Source organism: Mytilus edulis, chromosome 3 (genome assembly GCF_963676685.1).
Source record: "Mytilus edulis chromosome 3, xbMytEdul2.2, whole genome shotgun sequence".
Lineage (NCBI taxonomy): Eukaryota > Metazoa > Mollusca > Bivalvia > Mytilida > Mytilidae > Mytilus > Mytilus edulis.
This window is the reverse complement of record NC_092346.1, coordinates 82,045,629-82,064,757: the sequence shown is the minus strand read 5'-3', so window position 1 is coordinate 82,064,757 and position 19,129 is coordinate 82,045,629. Positions and strand designations below refer to the sequence as shown.

Sequence of the window (19,129 nt, the reverse complement as noted above, 5' to 3'; positions counted from 1 at the left end):
TGAGCTGGACGGCGAAAGTGAGAAAAACAATCGAGTCGAGATGACCAAATTGAATGATAATTTTTTTATCGCTATTTTACCTATGACAACTGGCACGTGTGCCCTCTAGCGATAATTTTTCATATCACTCTTGTGTGCTGAGAAAGGAAATTTTCGTAAAATAGGCAGCAATAATATAAATTCGTTGAATATAGTCATAAATTGAATTATTTATACTGCAAAACGTAAAATAAGGAACATATCTGAATGATTCTATTTGATACATTAAGAATGAATTACGAAATCAGGTGTGAAAAAATGTAGCCTTCCATTAAGATATATGGGTAAATGCTTCTTGTCTTGATATTGTTGGTCTTTTATAAACAATATGCTAATTCAAATATTGGAGTACTGTTTGATGATACCAGTTTCTACAAGTAAGGTGGTTGTTCATAAAATGTTTCACTGGTCTTTTTCAGCATCATGTGACAGTAACCGCATTTGATATAAATAAAGGCAACAGTAGTATAAAGTAAAATCACAAAAATACTGAACTCAGAGAAAAATCTAATTGGAAAGTCCATAATTGCTTGGCAAAATCAAATGACAAAACACATCAAAAACAAAAGGACAAGAACTGTCATATTCCTGACTTGGTACAGACATTTGCAAATGTAGAAAATGGTGGATTAAACCTGGATTTATAGCGCTAAACCTCCCACTTTGTTGACAGTCTCATCAAATTCCGTTATATTTACAACGATGCGTGAACTAAACAGACATAAAAAATGAATTAGTCAAAATATGGGCACAGTAGTCATCATCGTGTAACAATTTTAAAAAGAACAATTTAACCGAACACAAAAACATCTATCTACAAACACATTCATTGATTCGCGTGTCTGACGTCAGCAAATTTTATACGTCACATATTTTTGTCCTTCAATGTTTATACAAACAATTTTAAAATTTCACATGGGCAATGTTACCATACAGGGTTAAAAATACTGCTGTTCAAAAGTCGTAAATCGATTGAGAGAAAACAAATCCGGGTCGCAAACTAAAAACTAGGGAAACACATCAAATATAAGAGAAAAACAACGAAAATAATAGAACACAGAAGTGCAACAAAAAACAAACAAAAATGCAACATACATAGAAACCAACTATTAGATAACGACTGCCATATTCATGACTTGGTACAGGACATTTAAAGAAAAAATGGTAGGTTGAACCTAGTTTGTGGCTAGCCGAACCTCCGCGCATGATGGCGATGTTAAATATGCCGCTAAAATGACAACATTGCATGACGGCAATACAGTATAAAAGGTTTTGAAATAGTTTTTTTTTTAATGATGTTCTAATTGGTTTGGTTTTCAAACTATTTGGATTCGGACGTTCCTGTTAAGTCTGATAAAGGCGAAACGCGAAACTGTCGTTCTAAATTATAAGGCTTTTTATCTTTAATTAGATTATTTTAATCATTTTTTACGATTTATGATATTTTAACATCGACAAACTACTGCCTTGCTTCATAAACATGTGTCTTCTAAGTTCATATAGGACTGTACACACCCATGTCAAATCTTCATTTGATAAATTTGCTGCTTCTAGAAGATTTGACATAGATGAGGTTGGTTTTTTTTTGGTAAATGTTTTTTAAAAGAAACATCTGAAAGAATGAAAACATAAACACAGTTAATTGTCAAATATTTATCTTTGTTTATTAATTAACTCGAATTAATTTTACCGCGGCGTTTTCTTTCAAAAGAGTACTTTGTACAAATCCATCTTTTTCTAGCTCTTTTGTATTTCTGACAGATTCTTGTTCTTATTCCGAGGATTTCCAAACTTCCTTTTCGTCTTCTTTGTTTTCTGTTTTTCTGTCTCTGAATTCGTCTCTGATATTTTCTCCTATATTTCTTCGTCCTTTTGCGATTACCTAAAATAATCAATATCATTTTCAATACTTTTAACAGGTTGTTGCCGTAACTGAACCATAATCTTAAATGTAGAAATTTAGGGTTGAATTGTCATTCAACAAAATGAGGTTTAATAGCCTATATTTCAATTCTAGTTCGAGAATACATTTTTGAAGTAATCTTATGTTTTAAAATTAACATGTATTGCAGATCAATAAGTATTAACAACTCTTCCCGAATGTGATATTCTGATTCAAAACAAGAAGTTTTTTTTTTTTTATCTTATTGTAAAAGAGCTTCCTCTTGTCTTCGATGTGACCACAAGCAGGATAGTGAACCTTCGACCAACACACTACGCTTATTATTTCACCACTCATTTTGTTAATGGACATATGTCATTTCACTTACGTAGAATGTTCTATGTGGCTAAGGATGTGACAACCATTACGTCAAAACCAATTGCGTAAACAATAAAAAGTAAAATCACAAAAATATTGAACACCGAGGAAAATCAAAACGGAAAGTACCTAATAAAATGGCAGCATCAAATGATAAAACACATCAAACGAAAGGAATACATCTGTCATATTCCTGACTTGGTACAGGCATTTTCAAATGTAGAATAGTGGATTGAACCTGGTTTTATAGCGCTGAACCTCTCACTTGTATGACAGTCGCCTTAAATTCCATTATATTTACAACGATGCGTGAAAAAACAGACATGACAGGTAAAAATGTCAAAATAGGGGTACAGCAGTCATTACAGTGTCACAATCTCAATTAGAACCAAAAAAAAAAATATTTAACAAAGAAACACAAAAAAGCTATATATTTCTGGAGAGAAAAACCCCAAACCCTTTCACTTTACGTAAATATGCATTCGGCATCCGTTAAAAGGACCTTACTTTTCGGCTATGTTAGCCACTGGTTGCTATCCTTGTTTGTTGCTTGTGTTTCTTTTAATTGGAAGTATAAATGTGTCATACCTCGATCATTGAATTGCAAATATTAACACATTACAGGTATTTAGTTAAGTATTGTTTGGATAAAGACATTTTGATAACGTTGGTTAAAAAAAAATGTATAAAAATGAATGATAAGTAATAAGATAATTTAAAAAAAAACATTTGTATACGATTTATTAAGTAACCACACGCTTAAATGCATTTAAACTACTGAATAATAAAAAAAAATCATAATTACGATTAGTATATTAAGTTGATAAAGCTATTTCCAAAACGTTTAGCCGAATTTTACTTGGACCATCAATGTCTGGGAATATAAAAACCTTTAGCATTTCGATTATTTTTTATTTACATTTTGTGTAAATTCACAGAATAGAAACGTATCAAGGATATTCGTGTCAGCACATGGCCACTGACTCCCTGGTTTGTGATGCCCTTCAATTATTAATTAAAGAACATCATAATTTATACAATTAAGACTTATATTTTGGATGATGTGCTGCGTTGTCTGGTCTCTCAATAACGATTATGTTGAAATATTATTAAAATCTTCTTTTTCGAAAATAAAAAAAGACCTATTTTAAAAAACTATGAGTTTTTCGAAAAACTAAGGATTTTCTTATCCCAGGAATAAATTATCTGAGCCGTATTTGGCACAACTTTTTGGAATTTGGGTCCTCAGTGCTCTTCAACTTTGTACTTGTTAAGCTTTATAACTATTTTGATCTGAGCGTCACTGATGAGTCTTATGTAGACGAAACGCGCGTCTGGAGTATTAAATTATAATCCTGGTACCTAAAAGTAAGGGCACTAAATGTTTGAAACACCAATTCTTTGTTTGGTAGTCCCTTTCCATTTAAGAGCATCGCTGGTCGAGTGGTCTAAGTAGTTAATCAATAGTAAAAACTAACATGTCAACTATGGAATTTGTCGAGGTGTGTCCGTCTCCAAAATATCAAAGAATCCCTCGTTCCACCAACGATAAAAACCTGACTGACTCGACACAGTCATGACCTCCGAAAGTGATGATAAACCAAAAAAAAAACTCCCCTTTGATTTAAATTTGCTGATTAGCAAACAGCGCGGGACATTAATACTGTTAAATGGTATTTTGATAAGGATAATTAATTTCATCTGCAACCAGTCACAATTGAACGATTGCAAGTCACAATTGCAAGGCCGGTTTATGTGAAGGTAATGTGTGTGACACAACCAGTCACATTTGAACGATTGTAATTCACAATTGAAAGGAAGTTTTACGTGAAGGTAAAGAGTGTGATACTACCAGTCACATTTGAACGATTGTAATTCACAATTGTAAGGACGATTTACGTGAAGGTAATGTGTGTGACACAACCAGTCACATTGAACGATTGAAATTCACAATTGAAAGGAAGCTTTACGTGAAGGTAATGTGTGTGACACAACCAGTCACATTGAACGATTGTAAAATTCATAATTGAAAGGAAGCTTTACGTGAAGGTAATGTGTGTGACACAACCCGTCACATTGAACGATTGTAATTCACAATTGCAAGAACGCTTTACGTGAAGGTAAAGAGTGTGACACTCTACCAACACGAGACATGTAATATTATAATAGTGACCAGACGATTACTAAGATTAAAGTTTAGTACGCCAGAAGTGCGTATAGTTTAACATAAGACTAATAAGTGTTTTTTCGATCAAGACAGATTTAAAACCAAATCAGTAATGAAGATGAAAAGCATTGAAAACCAAGTTTTTCGAAAATGTGTGTCAAATTAATGCAAAGGCTGTCTATCTATTCCTGGGGTAGGATTAGTTATTACATTATATAAAAAGATAATCACCGAGAGAAGAAAATATGCTTAAAAACTGAAAACAACACGTTATATAAATTCGTTTCGTCCAAAGCGTTTTTTGTGGATTCAGCTTCAGCAGGAACGCTCAAAGCCACATATTTGAAAGCCTAGGATTTATAAGGACCGAAACAATTGATGAATTATATGACAAAAAAAACAACTAATAAAATAGCTAAATCCATTTAATACCAACTTTGCCTGAGGGAGTTGAAACCTTAAATGGGTTTTCATGTCAGCACAGAATCGCTGACTGCTGAAATGGTGATGAAAAAACGTAAATCGAACCAGTAGATGTGACTACTTATGTTCAAAACGACGCCTCGACTTTTTCAAGTTCTTTAAGAAGAAATTCATGTGACCATATTTCTATACAATCAACTCTTAGATGCGTTTCCCTCAGTTTTAGTTTGTAACTCGGATTTGGTTTTTTTTTCTCTTTCAATTTATGAATTTCGAACAGCGGTATACTACTGTTGCCTTTATTGAGCTGTTTAAATTAAAACATTTATATATTTTGCATTAATTTCACATCCATAATTCATCATGCATTCCAATCACCAAAATGCAAAATAACTGTTAACTGTTAACTAATAGCTCTTTAATAAAGCATTAACTATTTTTACAGGACATAGGAATACATTGGTACTAAACACAACACTGAAAAAATCGCATACTTTATTTTTTCTTTTTATCTTAATATACTAACTAAAACTTGGTTTGTAGTTTGTTTTCCATATTGACAGTGAGTACAGTACATACAGATATATCTATAAAAATATTTAGTGTATAAAATTAAAATGCTTTGCCTTGTTAAAATTCATGTAAATAAGTACTATAATTGCATAATCTAAATTGTTCAATAAATGAGTGAGTGGATGACAATTATGATTATGATTATGATGATCTGAATTTTAGTACGGCTTCCACCGATGACATAGATCATAATATAACAAATTAATACAACAGTTGTAAGTAAAATCATTCCAGCTGTCACCATGGGATCATTAATTGTCAGTAAAAAACTAAAATCAATACTAACAAAAATCCGGTATGGTGAAAATTTGACCATCCATGCATAGTTAAATAATCAAGCAAACTAAGCAGATGAGAAGCCGTTGAGGTAGGTTCTGTGGTACCTGTTGTTAAAGTTTTCAAATCAGTCTGAGTTCTAGCAGCTTCGCAGGTTTCAGGGTTACCTCGTCTACAAAAAGAAGAAAAAATGTTCAGTTCAACTATTGCTTGATACGGTAAATTAACATATCTCAGTAACATGTGTCAGAAATACAGATAATGCTTGTACTATTGAGGTATCTTTTCACGAAACCTATTGGATGTGTAATGATTTATAAGTCTTGGAGAAGAGGATTATGGTTTTTTTTTCTATACCCGTAATTGACCGTGTAACTGGAGATTCAGATTCAGTTGTCTTCTTTAGGTGGGACATACATTTCCATTGACAATGAAGAGCTAATGGATAGCAAATTTGTAATTGCATAATGTGTATAACTTTCAAGTTTTTCAATTTTTTTTTATTACATATAATTTTTTGTTTACCTAAAAATTATTGACGGCAGGAGTTATTTTTTTCTAACCATTGGTTAAAACGCCAATATATCACTTTTGATATATATTGGCAGATGTCAACATTGTCCAATATAGAAACAGTCCACGATTAACAAAGCGAGAAACATATTAAAGTGTAATAACATAATCAAATCGGTAATTTTGAAATGTATTGATTGATTAGTGTTCAACGCCAATTTCCACAACATTGCACTATTTCGTGGCGGTCAGTTTTTTGTTGTTGGAGGAAGCTTGAGTGCAAATTGATTATTGATTAATATAAACTGGCTTTCAGTAACTGCGAGTACACTTCGGTGGAGTTTTTTTTTTGGCATTGTGTCTATTTTTTTATGTAGGTTGTTTTGTGCGTAGTATCGATCTTTGGGTTAAACTTAAATAAATTGCAACTGATTTTTACAGTTAGTTCTTATGTTTAACTGTATCACCACTGTCCGGAATGTAAAACTGGGACAAAGAGCTTTTAAGAACTGGCAACCAGATTCTGAAGTTTTCTTTCATTGAAACATAGTCATTATCATGTTATTCCACCGATGAGGGTTTCACCTAAACATTCGATAATTAAGCTCATTGGTGAGTTTTTCAGTCGTCATTCATTTCAATCAAAACGTTTGGTAACCACCTTGCTGGATCTATTATTCTGTATAATTTTCCTTGAGCAGAGGCTGAACTTGGAAATCCTGTTGACACCATATACAGTTCTCCTGTAAAAGAAATTTAGCTTATTGATCCAAAATCAATTATCAAATAAATATTCAAATTACATTATGCATTGTGCCAACCCATAAGATAATTTTGCAATCATCTGAAAAAATTATTCGTTCCGTCGGGTTGTGAGAAAATTCGTACTTACTTGCAAGAAGAAGTTTGTTAGAATATTGGTTCTATAACATGAAAAGTAAGCAATTTAAATTTAATATGCCATATTCTTAACATCGACGGCTTTGAATATTTTTCATCAATCAATAAGAATCTGTCCTTGAAAGAAATGAGATTTTTCAAATCTTACATTCAAATGGTCATTTAAGCGTGTACATGGTAATGATTACTTAAAAAAAATGTTTTAAGAAACAACTTTTAAAGGCGCTGAAATTGTTTTATGGTCGTTATGAAAATGGTTAGGTACACCACCAAACGTGTAATGTTTTGGCGATCTGAAAGTCATATTAACACAGATTTTAACAAATGCATAACAAAAGTTAGCTATTTTCTTCCCAGAAATTTATGCAAAAATGGACAAAAGTAGTTTACAATAGTAGCAAGAAAGCAAGAAGTTTCATACATAAATTTCTACTATAAATAAACTAAACCGAAGGAAATAAATCAAGAGAAACACCTGAAATACAACAAAAGCAAACGCCAATATACATAGAAATTTTAGATAACAACTGTCATATTCCTGACTTGTAATAGGACATTTAAGAAACAACGATGGGTTGAACCTTGTGTTATGGCTACTGGGTAGCCAAACCTCTCGCTAAAATGACACTACGTGACAGGAATACAGTAAAAACACACACAAGAACACTCAGCACAGAGAAATACATCAATAATATGATGGTACATTTCAACATGTAAACCGTAGAATAACAACGAACATTTAATTACCATGAATTTACGATTGCACACCGGACACCACAAACGAAATATAAACCGTGTGTCACATGACTGAATTGAGGTGATGTGAGGCATTGATAATATTATGATAAACCAATTATTTTTTGTGGTTTTTGTTATAATTAAATATTTTCATTTTGAATTTTCTGTTTGGTTCTTGTTGGTTTATTTTTGTAAACATTGTTTGTTTACGCCCCAAATTTTAACTTTTTGGCGTGTCATTTCACCATTTTATGCATTAACCATCACTGTGTGGCGTACGGACTATAGTTATTGTGCCAAGTTGTTCATTAAAAGCGTTGTTTTAATAGTATTACCAGAGATATATGTCTCTGGTATTACAATTGTACAAGTATGTTACCAGATTCAAATAGTAATACTTGTTGAGATATTTTGTAAACTTCAAAAAAGCAACTGAACTTTAACAAAATTCCACAAAATTTTAAAACTGTTATATTTTTTATGTAAATAATAATTAAACATAATGGAAACTCATCGGACACCTCAAAAACCAAAGCATAGACCATTGGATGGAAATCAAATGACAAATATACTATATTAGTCAAGGCAAATGCCTGTCATATTTATTCATTGACATACATTCTGTAAGGAACATGTTGATTTAACATTTTTTATGGCGCAAAAGTAATACTTTTATTGCTGTTTCTAATGTTGCAATTTATGTATGCCATTGAATCAAATGAAAGTTATATTGAAACTGTAACTATTTTTAGTTGCACATTAAAAGAAATCGCTTGAGTAATTTAAATTACCAGATTCATCTTCCCCGAAAGATATGATATTGGGTTCGTATTTTCCTGTCAATGGAGGTACACACAATTCAGGACCACACGTTGTTATCTGTTTGCCGTTCCAGGTGCTGCTGGTTATATTTTCATCAAGACTGAACAATTTCCTGACATAAAATTATATAATACTAAAAAATGCCTGTTCTAGTAATCAGGATATAATTAAACATACATAAGATGAATAAGAGCTCTTTTGTCGTTTGAATTCAAGGTAGTTCTAACTAATTGTAACAGGCATATTCCTGCCTTAGTTTTATATTAGTTCTATTCTCATTAATCCGTACCGTCTACCATTCTCCTGTTTAGGCTTTACACAAATTAATTGGAATACAAATATCAGATACTAATATTTTAGGCTTTGAATAATAAGAATGCAACATTGAATAAGTCATTCATAATTCATATTCTTAATGTTATTAGTTATAGCAATGACATCGTTCAATGTTTCGATGATCATTAGCTGAGTCAAACCGGTGAAATATCAAATCATAAGTTCTTCTCTTCCGCACATAAAACGCAATTTATCGAAACATTTGAATGTATACGAGTACAGGGCAAACGGAAAAGAATACTGGTCTAGTACAAAACAAAGTTTATATAATAAAAAATAATTGATAAAGCTCAAGATGTTTTCGTAGGGATTCTTACTGAAAGATTGTCGTTAGACATTACACATTCATCAATCTTGATAATATATATCAAAATTATAAGAGCTGATTTCATCATGAGATCATCCCCAGGTTTTGGTTGGGTTCGTGTTGCTTTAGTATTTAGTTTTCTATATTGTGTCATGTGTACTATTATTTGTCTGTTTGTCTTTTTTTCATTTTAAGCCATGGCGTTGTCAGTTTATTTTCGATCTATTAGTTTGACTGTCCCTCTGGTTTCTTTCGCCCCTCTTGTATAAATCTTGAGCAAAATTTACTCGATAATCAACTCTAAACTTACTTACCCGTTCATAAAGTCTCCAAAAATGTACAGACCATTTAAATTAGGGTTCAAACATCCTCTGTAAAAGTGACCTCCGGTTACTGACTTTCCAGTGGCATGAGGATAGGAATATACAGGAAGAATTTCAGGGCCTAATGGAGATAAAGACAGTTTTTTTAAATTATCAAATCTCTAATACCTATACACAGATTTTTCTCAAAAATGGATTTGTTGTTCCAACATAGCTTTCCATGTTTATAATAGAAAATGATAAAAAATTTCGTACTTCGGAAGCGCTTTTCTGGATTTACCTTTGTCAGTAATACACAAACCCAAAAGCCAGCATTGTTGAATAATATAATAAACTCACAGCCTAGTATGTGTATTACTAATCTGTTGTGTTTGAAAAAAAAACGTCGATAAACGAGTTCAACGGATAAATACAACTCGGTGACGTTACGCTTATTTCGACCTTTTTGTTATTTATTTTTTTAGATCACCGCTCTGAGAAATGTTTACCCAAAAAACGAAGACGGTGACCATATAACTATTTGTCAATTTATATGGAATCTCTAATACTGCAGTCCCACTAGGCCACGATCGCACTACGATCTGTGAATAAAATTCAAATTTTGATGATCGTAGTACGATCGTATATACTGCAGCTGTCCTATTTGAGCAGTCAAATTACATTGACTGTATATTCATATGTGATATACAGTCACTGACCGTATATCACCTTGTTTATGACGTTGACAATGCGTTTCCGTAGAGTTTTATTTATGACGTCAATAAAACATACAGGTTCGCGGAAATTTTACGTCGTCCGCTTCAAATTAAAAAATGATGGTTTTTACCCTAAATACTTCATTTAGAACACTTATAAGAGTTGCAGTATATAAAGAATAACCATACATTGTCTCGAAATATCAATCGGTTATTTGTACTCGGCTCGAAACAGGTAGAAATGCTCGGCACAGCCTCGCTTTCTACCTGTTTAGCATTTCTACCTGTTTCTAAGCCTTGTACAAATAACATTGATATTTCGAGACAATGTATGGTTATTCTATATGTAGATCGCAGTAAGGTCGTATCACGGTCGGTGTGAGGTCTTCAAGATCGTGATGAGCGTGGCCAGCTTTGAACATGTTCAAAACAATCGTGGTGCGGTCGTGGCGAAATCAGGTCGCAGAAGAAGCGTAGTAAGAGCGCAGTAAGGTCGTAGTAAGATCGCAAAGGTCGCTGCACCATCGCATCGAGAGCGTAGCGAAAGCGTGATTCTATTCGGAGAGATTGCGCTACGATCTCACAGCGACGTTATTACGACATCACTACGACCATTACGTTCTCACCGCAACCCAACTACGCTTCCACTACGACTATACCACGTTTACACCACGCTGTTCAAGACCATAGTACGATTCTAGCACGCCCTTGCCGTCCTCATCACGCTCTTCTTACGACCTGACTACGTTCATACTACGACCATCGTTCTCATCAGTGTCATTTTCACATAAAATATATTAAATCTCTCAAGGTTTAGTTTGTCTATATGTAATTAATACTTCTTGTCCATTTTCTCTAACGGCTCAAAAATGCTCCTCGTTTTTATATAGATTAGACCGTTGTTTTTCCCGTTTGAACGGTTTAACACTAGTAATTTTTGGGGCCCTTTATAGATTGATGTTCGGTGTGAGCCAAGGCTCCGTGATGAAGGCCATACCTTGGCCTATAATGGTTTACTTTTATAAATTGTTACTTGGATGGAGAGTTGTCTCATTGGCACTCATACCACATCTTCCTAAATCTGTTGACACATCTGTGTCATCTCTGCTAGCGTTCACTAAAATATCGTCATTTGAGCTTTAAGGGCAAGCGAAAGGTGGTAATTTAGGTTGGATTGGTCGATCTTTGCTTGATCCAGATTCGTTACAATCAGAGCTCCCTCTCCCTCTACATCAACCCCGAGCACCACGCCCTTGTGTTCTAGTAGATTTTGGTGGCATGACAGTATTGTTTCCGCTAAATCTACGTATTAATCAGAAATAGAAGGAATGGAACTGTATTGATATGGAACACGATGTTGACGTTTTTGCTGAGAACGTAGTAAGATCGTGGTATGAACGTAGTATAATCGTGGTAAGAACGTGCTATAATCGCAGTAGAAGCGTGGTAAGATCGTGTTGCAATCGGATAACTCGTGGTATGGTCGTAGTGAGAACGTGATGAGCGTAGAAAGATCTTGATAAGCGAAGTGAGGTCGCAGAATAAGCGCGGTGAGAACGTGGTATAATCGTAGCGGGATCGTTGTAGAAGCGTAATGAGGACGTAGTAGCATCGTGAAAACAACGGAAATTTTACATTTTCATGCCGCGGTATACGATCTGAATTTATTTTAGATCGTGGTGAGCGTGGTGCGATCGTGGTTTAGTAGGACTGGGGCTTACCCCGAAAAAACGTTTCAAATTGAATATTTTTTATATGAGGTTTTTGGAATAGTGATTCCAGGATTCTTTGTATAAATCAATTCATCGTCGGTACTATAGACCTATATATACTGAGTTTTGAGGATAATTTGACACAAATTTTGATAATTTTTAGGTTCACACAATACATAGGCTAAAATGTTTAAGAATTGTTTATCAAAATGAAATTATGTTTCATTAAAGTTAACATAATAGTTAAAATGGTGGTTTTTTTTAAATGTGAAGTCAAATATTTAAGGGGAGGTAAAGAATGTGTTGTGAATTTACCTATTTTGTTGTGTAGCAAGAAAACGAGTCCAGTGATCCCATTTTTTTTCTTATTTGAAAGCATATTATTAGAGGTATATTCTCATATTTTATCTTTAAATTCGATGATTTAGTCTTCTTTTTATCACACAAAATTGGGTTTCCCGTGCATTATCTATACAAAATCTAACAATTTTGCACAAGCCGTTGAATAAAAAAAAAACGGTGACCATACTCTGTATTATGTTTTTGAAAAATGAAATTGAGAATGGAAATGGGGAATGTGCCAAAGACACAACAACCCGACCATAGAAAAAAAACAACAGCAGAAGGTCACCAACAGGTCTTCAATGTAGCGAGAAATTCCCGCACCCGGAGGCGTCCTTCAGCTGGCCCCTACACAAATATATACTAGTTCAGTGATAATGAACGCCATACTAATTTCCAAAATGTACACAAGAAACTAAAATTAAAATAATACAAGACTAACAAAGGCCAGAGGCTCCTGACTTGGGACAGGCGCAAAAATGCGGCGGGGTTAAACATGTTTGTCGACCCTCCCCCTATACCTCTATTCAATGTAGAAAAGTAAACGTATAACAATACGCACATTAAAATTGAGTTCAAGAGAAGTCCGAGTCTGATGTCAGAAGATGTAACCAAAGAAAATAAACAAAATGACAATAATACATAAATAACAACAGACTACTAGCAGTTAACTGACATGCCAGCTCTAGACTTCAATTAAACTGACTGAAAGATTATGATTTCATCATATGAACATCAGGCACAATCCTTCCCGTTAGGGGTTTAGTATCATACCATCATAACATATATGAGAAGAACATAACCCGTGTCATGCCAACAACTGTTTTTTAATAAATGTGTTTAGTTCCGATGCAAAGACCCTTTAAGTAAATCAATATTAACGCCAAAATATGCAATCTTTAATGACCTGACAACAGTATCGTAACTATATCCCTTCTTAATAAGTCTATTCAAAGGTTTTGTTAGTTTTTAAGGTGAATACTGACATCTTTGTGCTTTATAAAGAATATTTCCATAAAACATTGGATGTGAAAAAGCATGATAAAAACTACATATTGACAAATCATAAAAAAAAAATGGATTTTAAATTTGACCCTACCCCACCCACCCCAACCCCTTTCCCCTTCCCATCTACCTTCACAAAACCCGTGAAGAAATACGATATTTACCTATTTTACCACAGTCCTCATTGAAGCAAGCAAAGCCTTCTCTGGAATTCCATCCATAATTACCGCCTTTTTGGAGAAGATCAATTTCCTCGTGGGCATTCTGACCAACATCGCCACACAGGATTCTTCCTTTTCCATAACCTTCCGTTAATATATTATATTTTTTTAAATAAAATATGCATTTAACTTTTACATTTTGAGGCACATTTCTTATTATTTTTTTCTGCAATGATAAACAGCAATAAAAATCTATACAAATCATGTCTTCTTATTCTATCTATGTTGTTGTAAAATATATCTTATCATCGAAACAGTCTGTGACGGCATAGTTTTATTTTTTCTTGATTTTAAAAAGTACTCTGATCTTGATTTCAGTCACTTAAAACAGTTTTTTAAAGATACTGTTAATTATTGTTTTACCTCTTATTCTGGTATTATAGTCATATGGTTTTCCTGTATTGGTTTTTACTATATGAATTCGGTATTGTTGACACATTAAAATATGTATTTTCAACGTTCTGCTTTCATGACTCTAGAGCATGACATCTTGTACAGATAATTGCCTATTGTTGAATGTCGTATGTTGACCTTTACATGTCTTTTATTTTTAGCTCGCTTGGTTTCTGTGATAAAAACAAAGCCGCTTATAATACCAGAATAAGCTATTACTCTTTGTTTATTAAAATGCAAAGGTAGTTTAAGGTACTATCCTCGACCAATAGTAAAAACAAAACTTGACCCTCTTTACACACGTATTTCTCTTTGTACAGACACTTGTCTACTACTCTTAAGTATGGAAAATATGAAAAAATGTCATTTAGAAACTTATATTTCCAAGGATGCACTATTATGTATTTATCCGTACCAAGTTTGCACAATGCATTAGAAAGATGATATGTAATTTACTTCCAGTAATCTCACCTGTAACTGGGTCACCTCTGTCTTTACCACATCTCCATATATTTCTAACGCCATAAGCATATATTTCTTGCCTAAAATTTGGTATTCCAACAAAGGGGTTATCAGCTGGTATCTTGTACGCTATATTTGGACCGTGGGCCTCTGTGTTGATATCTATTCTTAATACTTTACCAAGAATCGACGATCTAAAGAAAAGAAAATGGTTTAAATCTATATATATTTATGGTCATTTGTGTACTGAAAATAAAAAGAATTCTTAACAACGCAACTTATATCACTTTTTGTATTAAATTAAGAAGGTGTGGTACGATTCCAATGTCATGATGAGACAATTATCCAGAGTTCAAATAAGAAAACCCCATGCTGTATAGTCGGCTTTATAAGGACCCGATGGTAAAAATGTAAAACGATTTAAGCAAGAAACCTACCGGCCTAATATATAACAAAACAATTTAGGAAAAAAATATGACAAAAATTAACCACCGACATCCACTGAACTATCGGATCCCAGCTTGGAACAGGCACAAAAAGAATGTGGCGGTTCCAACAAGTATGTGATCGCCCTAATCTCTCCAACCTGGGACATTAGTGTAAAGGCATAACATAAGAAAAAGACTGTAAAAGTTGCAATTGTCTTAACTCAAAAGATCGATACTCGACCTAAAACAATAGACATATAGCACCGAAATAAGAGTATAGTCTACTCGTAGTTACTGTAAATTTTAAAGACGGCTCAAAAAGTCGGAGAAATCCATGTAATGCCCAAATAATAGTACAATTAAAACAGGATGAGTTTTCATAACTCTACATATTTAGCAACATTTATTGCGCTATGTTTGAATTTATCAAAAACAACTAACAGTATAACAACGTAAAGAAGTTTAAAATTATAAAAGTTTTAACACACAGTAGATTCCCTATCTAATGTAAGTTGTGCTTTGGTTGGGTTTCTTGGTTGTGAGCTTTTGAAGAAATCACATAAGCAAACTTTTTCTTTTAATTGTACTTACGTATTCTGAGAAAATCCCTGAGGGTCACCACCACTTCCTCCATCTCCGACAAATAAGTAAAGGTAGCCTTCATCACCAAACATTATCTGTAATATTTTTTTTTACATGTTACGGGTATTTCGATAGTGATTATTTTTTATATATGATTAAAATATGACGATGAGAATGGGATGGTATCGACTTCCAGTGGCAAATATTACGTGCCACATTAGAACAAAAACATGGTGATGAAATATGAATATAAAATCAATATCTACTAGCAAATAAAATATTATACTTATTTCGGTTTTAATACGGACACCTTCCACTTGAAATTTGTTGGTTGATTCACATTTAATGACGCAAAACCTTGTACTTTATGCCTGGTCCTTGAGCCATATTAATATTAATACATACACACATGTATAGTTACATTTACATAAATAAAATTACGTATAAAAGTACAGATTGAGATCTTACAAAAAGACAAAATGATCATTTACAAATATTTGTTCTTGGGCATGATTGTCGAAGCAGGTTTGGAACTAGGACATCCTAGAAATTGTCTTAAATGTAGGACAGAATTTTTGTACAAATAAAGTTAACAGTTATTTGTGGTATTTGTTTTTACATCAAAACGAACGCATATACAGACGAATTTATAGGAAAATAACTGTTTTATCTGCATTATATGCAGTCACATATTTGGCGAACACTGTTTAATCTTGCGTATTTTAGAAAAAGGTGATTTTGTATTTTTTATTTTTGTCTTAAATACCATTTTAGAGATGCGCCTGTAAAAATAATGAGTACAGGGTTAATGTTTTTAAAGAAAAGATCCCCATCTAAAGTGAAAGTAAAAATCTGTCCAAAAATTAAGAAGGGTTGCCGGGTTTTTTTCGTTTTTTTTCAAATTTAAAAATAAAAAGTCTGTAGAAATGTCTAAACGTGAAAACTATTTTCATTGAAGATTGTCAGACACACGAAAAGAATAAATAATATAAAATAAAGAAACAAGACCACGCTCCTCCTCTTACATAGATTGATAAAACATTTAACCTTACATGAATCTTTATCATAGAACAAACTCATTAAATCATCTTTATTACATGCATTAGCGAATATGTTTTGATGTCATACGGGAATAAAGATATATGTTTCGTTTCAACCACTATCTAATTTCAAAACGCGGTTCAAAGTTTCCTTTCTGCCTTGTTTAAGAATAATTTAGGTGCAGACTTATTAAGCTTAATAGTTTCCCATGGCGTTAAGATAGATAAAACATTTAGTGCATCTGCTATAAATCAACTTACATACTTTCTCAGTACATAGTATTTAAAAGTCTATTATTTTTGCACCGGGTAATGAGTATTAAATGACCTGCCACACAAGGAACTTTTAATATCAAAATAGGGGGAAACATCGGGTCAAAAGTGTATCTTCTTGTAACATATGATGTATACATATTTCGGTATATGTAATACATTTTTTAATCTAAATTCTAACAATGCAACAGGTAATCATACCTGAGTGTTGAAAAATGTTTTTTTTTAAACAGCGTTTGTATAGGACACTACTTCGTTTGTCTATTATCATATGTTAACTTTTCAAAGTGTGCCTTGTAATATGGAACGCCATAGCTACATGACAAAAAGAAAAATAATAGTATAAAAATAAGTTTTCTTGAACCAGTGATAAATAACCTTCTCCTATATGACATGTCCTTATGTTGTTTGTGAACAAAACATTCGAGTGTTAAGGCACTCCGGGCATTTTCTTGTATAATTTATATCATTTGCAGTAGGCTGAACTGCAATTACACCAAATCAAACCTAAATAAGGGATGTGTTTCATTCGCACGATTGACAAATGAAAGACAAACTTGATAATATTAGTAACGTAAAACGTATCAGTTGTGCATAATGTTTGACCATCAAACATTAGATTGTGCATAATATTTTAAAATATCCCAAACAGTTGGATTACATAACAGACAGGACACAGCTGCATGAGTTTTTGTATTTAATCGCAACATGCAAATATGTAATTAGAAAATTATTAATAAATAAATAATTTTGTGAGGAAAAAAAACAACATTATATATCCCTAACCCCTGTAATAACAAATTTGACCATACTTCTCCTCCGTTGTGGTTCCAGTAAGGTTGAGGTATTTCTAGTATCACTCTCTCCGAGGACACGTTACCAAAATTAGGATTATTGTTTGAAACACGGAATTCACTGATTCGTACCACATGATTGTTTGAATTCAGTTTATTGTTAAACGTCGAGTAATAAAGGAAAAATCTCTGATTATATTTGAAATTGGGATGGAATGCTAACCCAAGCAAACCTCTTTCATCACCATTGCTTTCTGTATTTAGAGTTCTGCTCGATATATCAAGGAATAAATTTGAAAGCCTCTGTCCATTAGGGTAATATATATGGATATAACCCGAAACCTCTCCAACAAAAAGTCGATTAGTTCTGTCATTTGCATTGCGTACAAATACTGGATTCTTAAGTTTTTCTGCTAGTTCTTCCATACATATACACCCAGGAGATGTTACTTGTTTAATTGATATCTTATTATTAAGCACATCGTTTGACAATAGTTCGGGATAACAATAGTCCTTATCAATTAGTTCCGTCTGTTTACAGAAAAATGTCCGGTTGTTTGACGCAGCTTGTAATAGTTGTTGGTCTTTCGACATGTATTGCAGCAATCCTCTGCAGTTGTCATAGAAAATCTCACAGTAAGGCCTACACAATCCTGGAAAATCTCGGGGATTAAATGTAGCTTCTGCATCGTAAATATGGGCGGCATAAGGCGAACACTGTTGGCACAATAACTCCTCAACTATTTTTGAACATTTATTCCACAAATTTGAAGTTTTCCCAATTATGTCGCGAATTCGTTGGTATTCCTTGTACTGATTGAGATCTTTGTTCGGTGTACAACAACTGAATGAAGAATAGTTGGCACAAAAATTCAATTTGGTCTTTGGTTGAAACGGAGGTTTATAATCCAGACACTGGGGGTGTGATAATACAAATGTAAATCCATTTAAGCATAGAAATATTAATATAAATTTGTTATTAACGTTACAACAGTTGTATATCATTTTAATCCACTACACATATAACATGTATACTCTTCGAAATGATTGACATTTATACGCGAAGTGTATCACGAGAAGAAAAGACGATTTGTTATTTTGTAACAGCGGATGTACTAACCTCGTACTAACTGTATAAATACTAGAAACTATTCAGGTTTTTTAACCCGATTCGCATAAATGACTCTTTCTATTTTTAGATTTTTTATATAAAACAGTCAATGCACAATGAGGCATTGACTTTAATAAGTGAATATTTTCAATAACTTTAGTAGTAGATTAAAGAAATGTTAAATATTTAACACCTCAATGTAATCAAACTATGCAATTATAAATTCAAAACCGAGATAAAGTTACTTTTGTTAAGTAAAATATTCTGCTGATCGAATAAACATTAGAAGTGACATTTAATGCATTGGGACAAAAACATTCTACAACGTATCTTCGATCGTATATATTAACAAAGCTTTCAACGCTCTAGTATAAAATTAAGAATGGAAATGGTG

The 19,129-nt window shown here is 33.1% G+C and overlaps 1 protein-coding gene across 2 annotated transcripts; it reads right to left on the bottom strand.

The window, feature by feature from the left end:
• Nucleotides 1-1,677: 1,677 nt before the first annotated feature.
• On the bottom strand, nt 1,678-18,989 carry LOC139514528 (HHIP-like protein 2). Of its 2 annotated transcripts, none has more exons than XM_071303888.1 (9): nt 17,643-18,989; nt 15,527-15,612; nt 14,517-14,701; nt 13,596-13,736; nt 9,669-9,798; nt 8,681-8,823; nt 6,913-6,994; nt 5,846-5,910; nt 1,678-1,921 (listed from the first exon to the last, which is right to left on the bottom strand). In XM_071303888.1, exons 1-9 carry the CDS (start codon nt 18,627-18,629, stop codon nt 1,710-1,712), a joined length of 2,031 nt encoding a protein of 676 aa, XP_071159989.1. In that variant the 5' UTR covers nt 18,630-18,989; the 3' UTR covers nt 1,678-1,709. The 2 variants fall into 2 exon arrangements, with proteins under 2 accessions (XP_071159989.1, XP_071159988.1); XM_071303887.1 differs by having other exon boundaries at nt 5,749-5,910; nt 17,643-18,764.
• Between the last annotated feature and the right edge of the window lie 140 nt (nt 18,990-19,129).

What these genes read in the sequence shown, in the direction of transcription:
- LOC139514528 (XM_071303888.1), bottom strand. Translation starts at nt 18,629, where the DNA reads ATGATATACAACTGTTGTAACGTTAATAACAAATTTATATTAATATTT. An exon ending in GGAACCACAACGGAGGAGAA is followed by an intron (nt 15,613 to 17,642) that starts GTATGGTCAAAT and finishes AAAATATTACAG; the next exon opens with ATAATGTTTGGTGATGAAGG. An exon ending in TTTGAAAACTTTAACAACAG is followed by an intron (nt 1,922 to 5,845) that starts GTACCACAGAAC and finishes TGATTATTTTAG; the next exon opens with GTAATCGCAAAAGGACGAAG.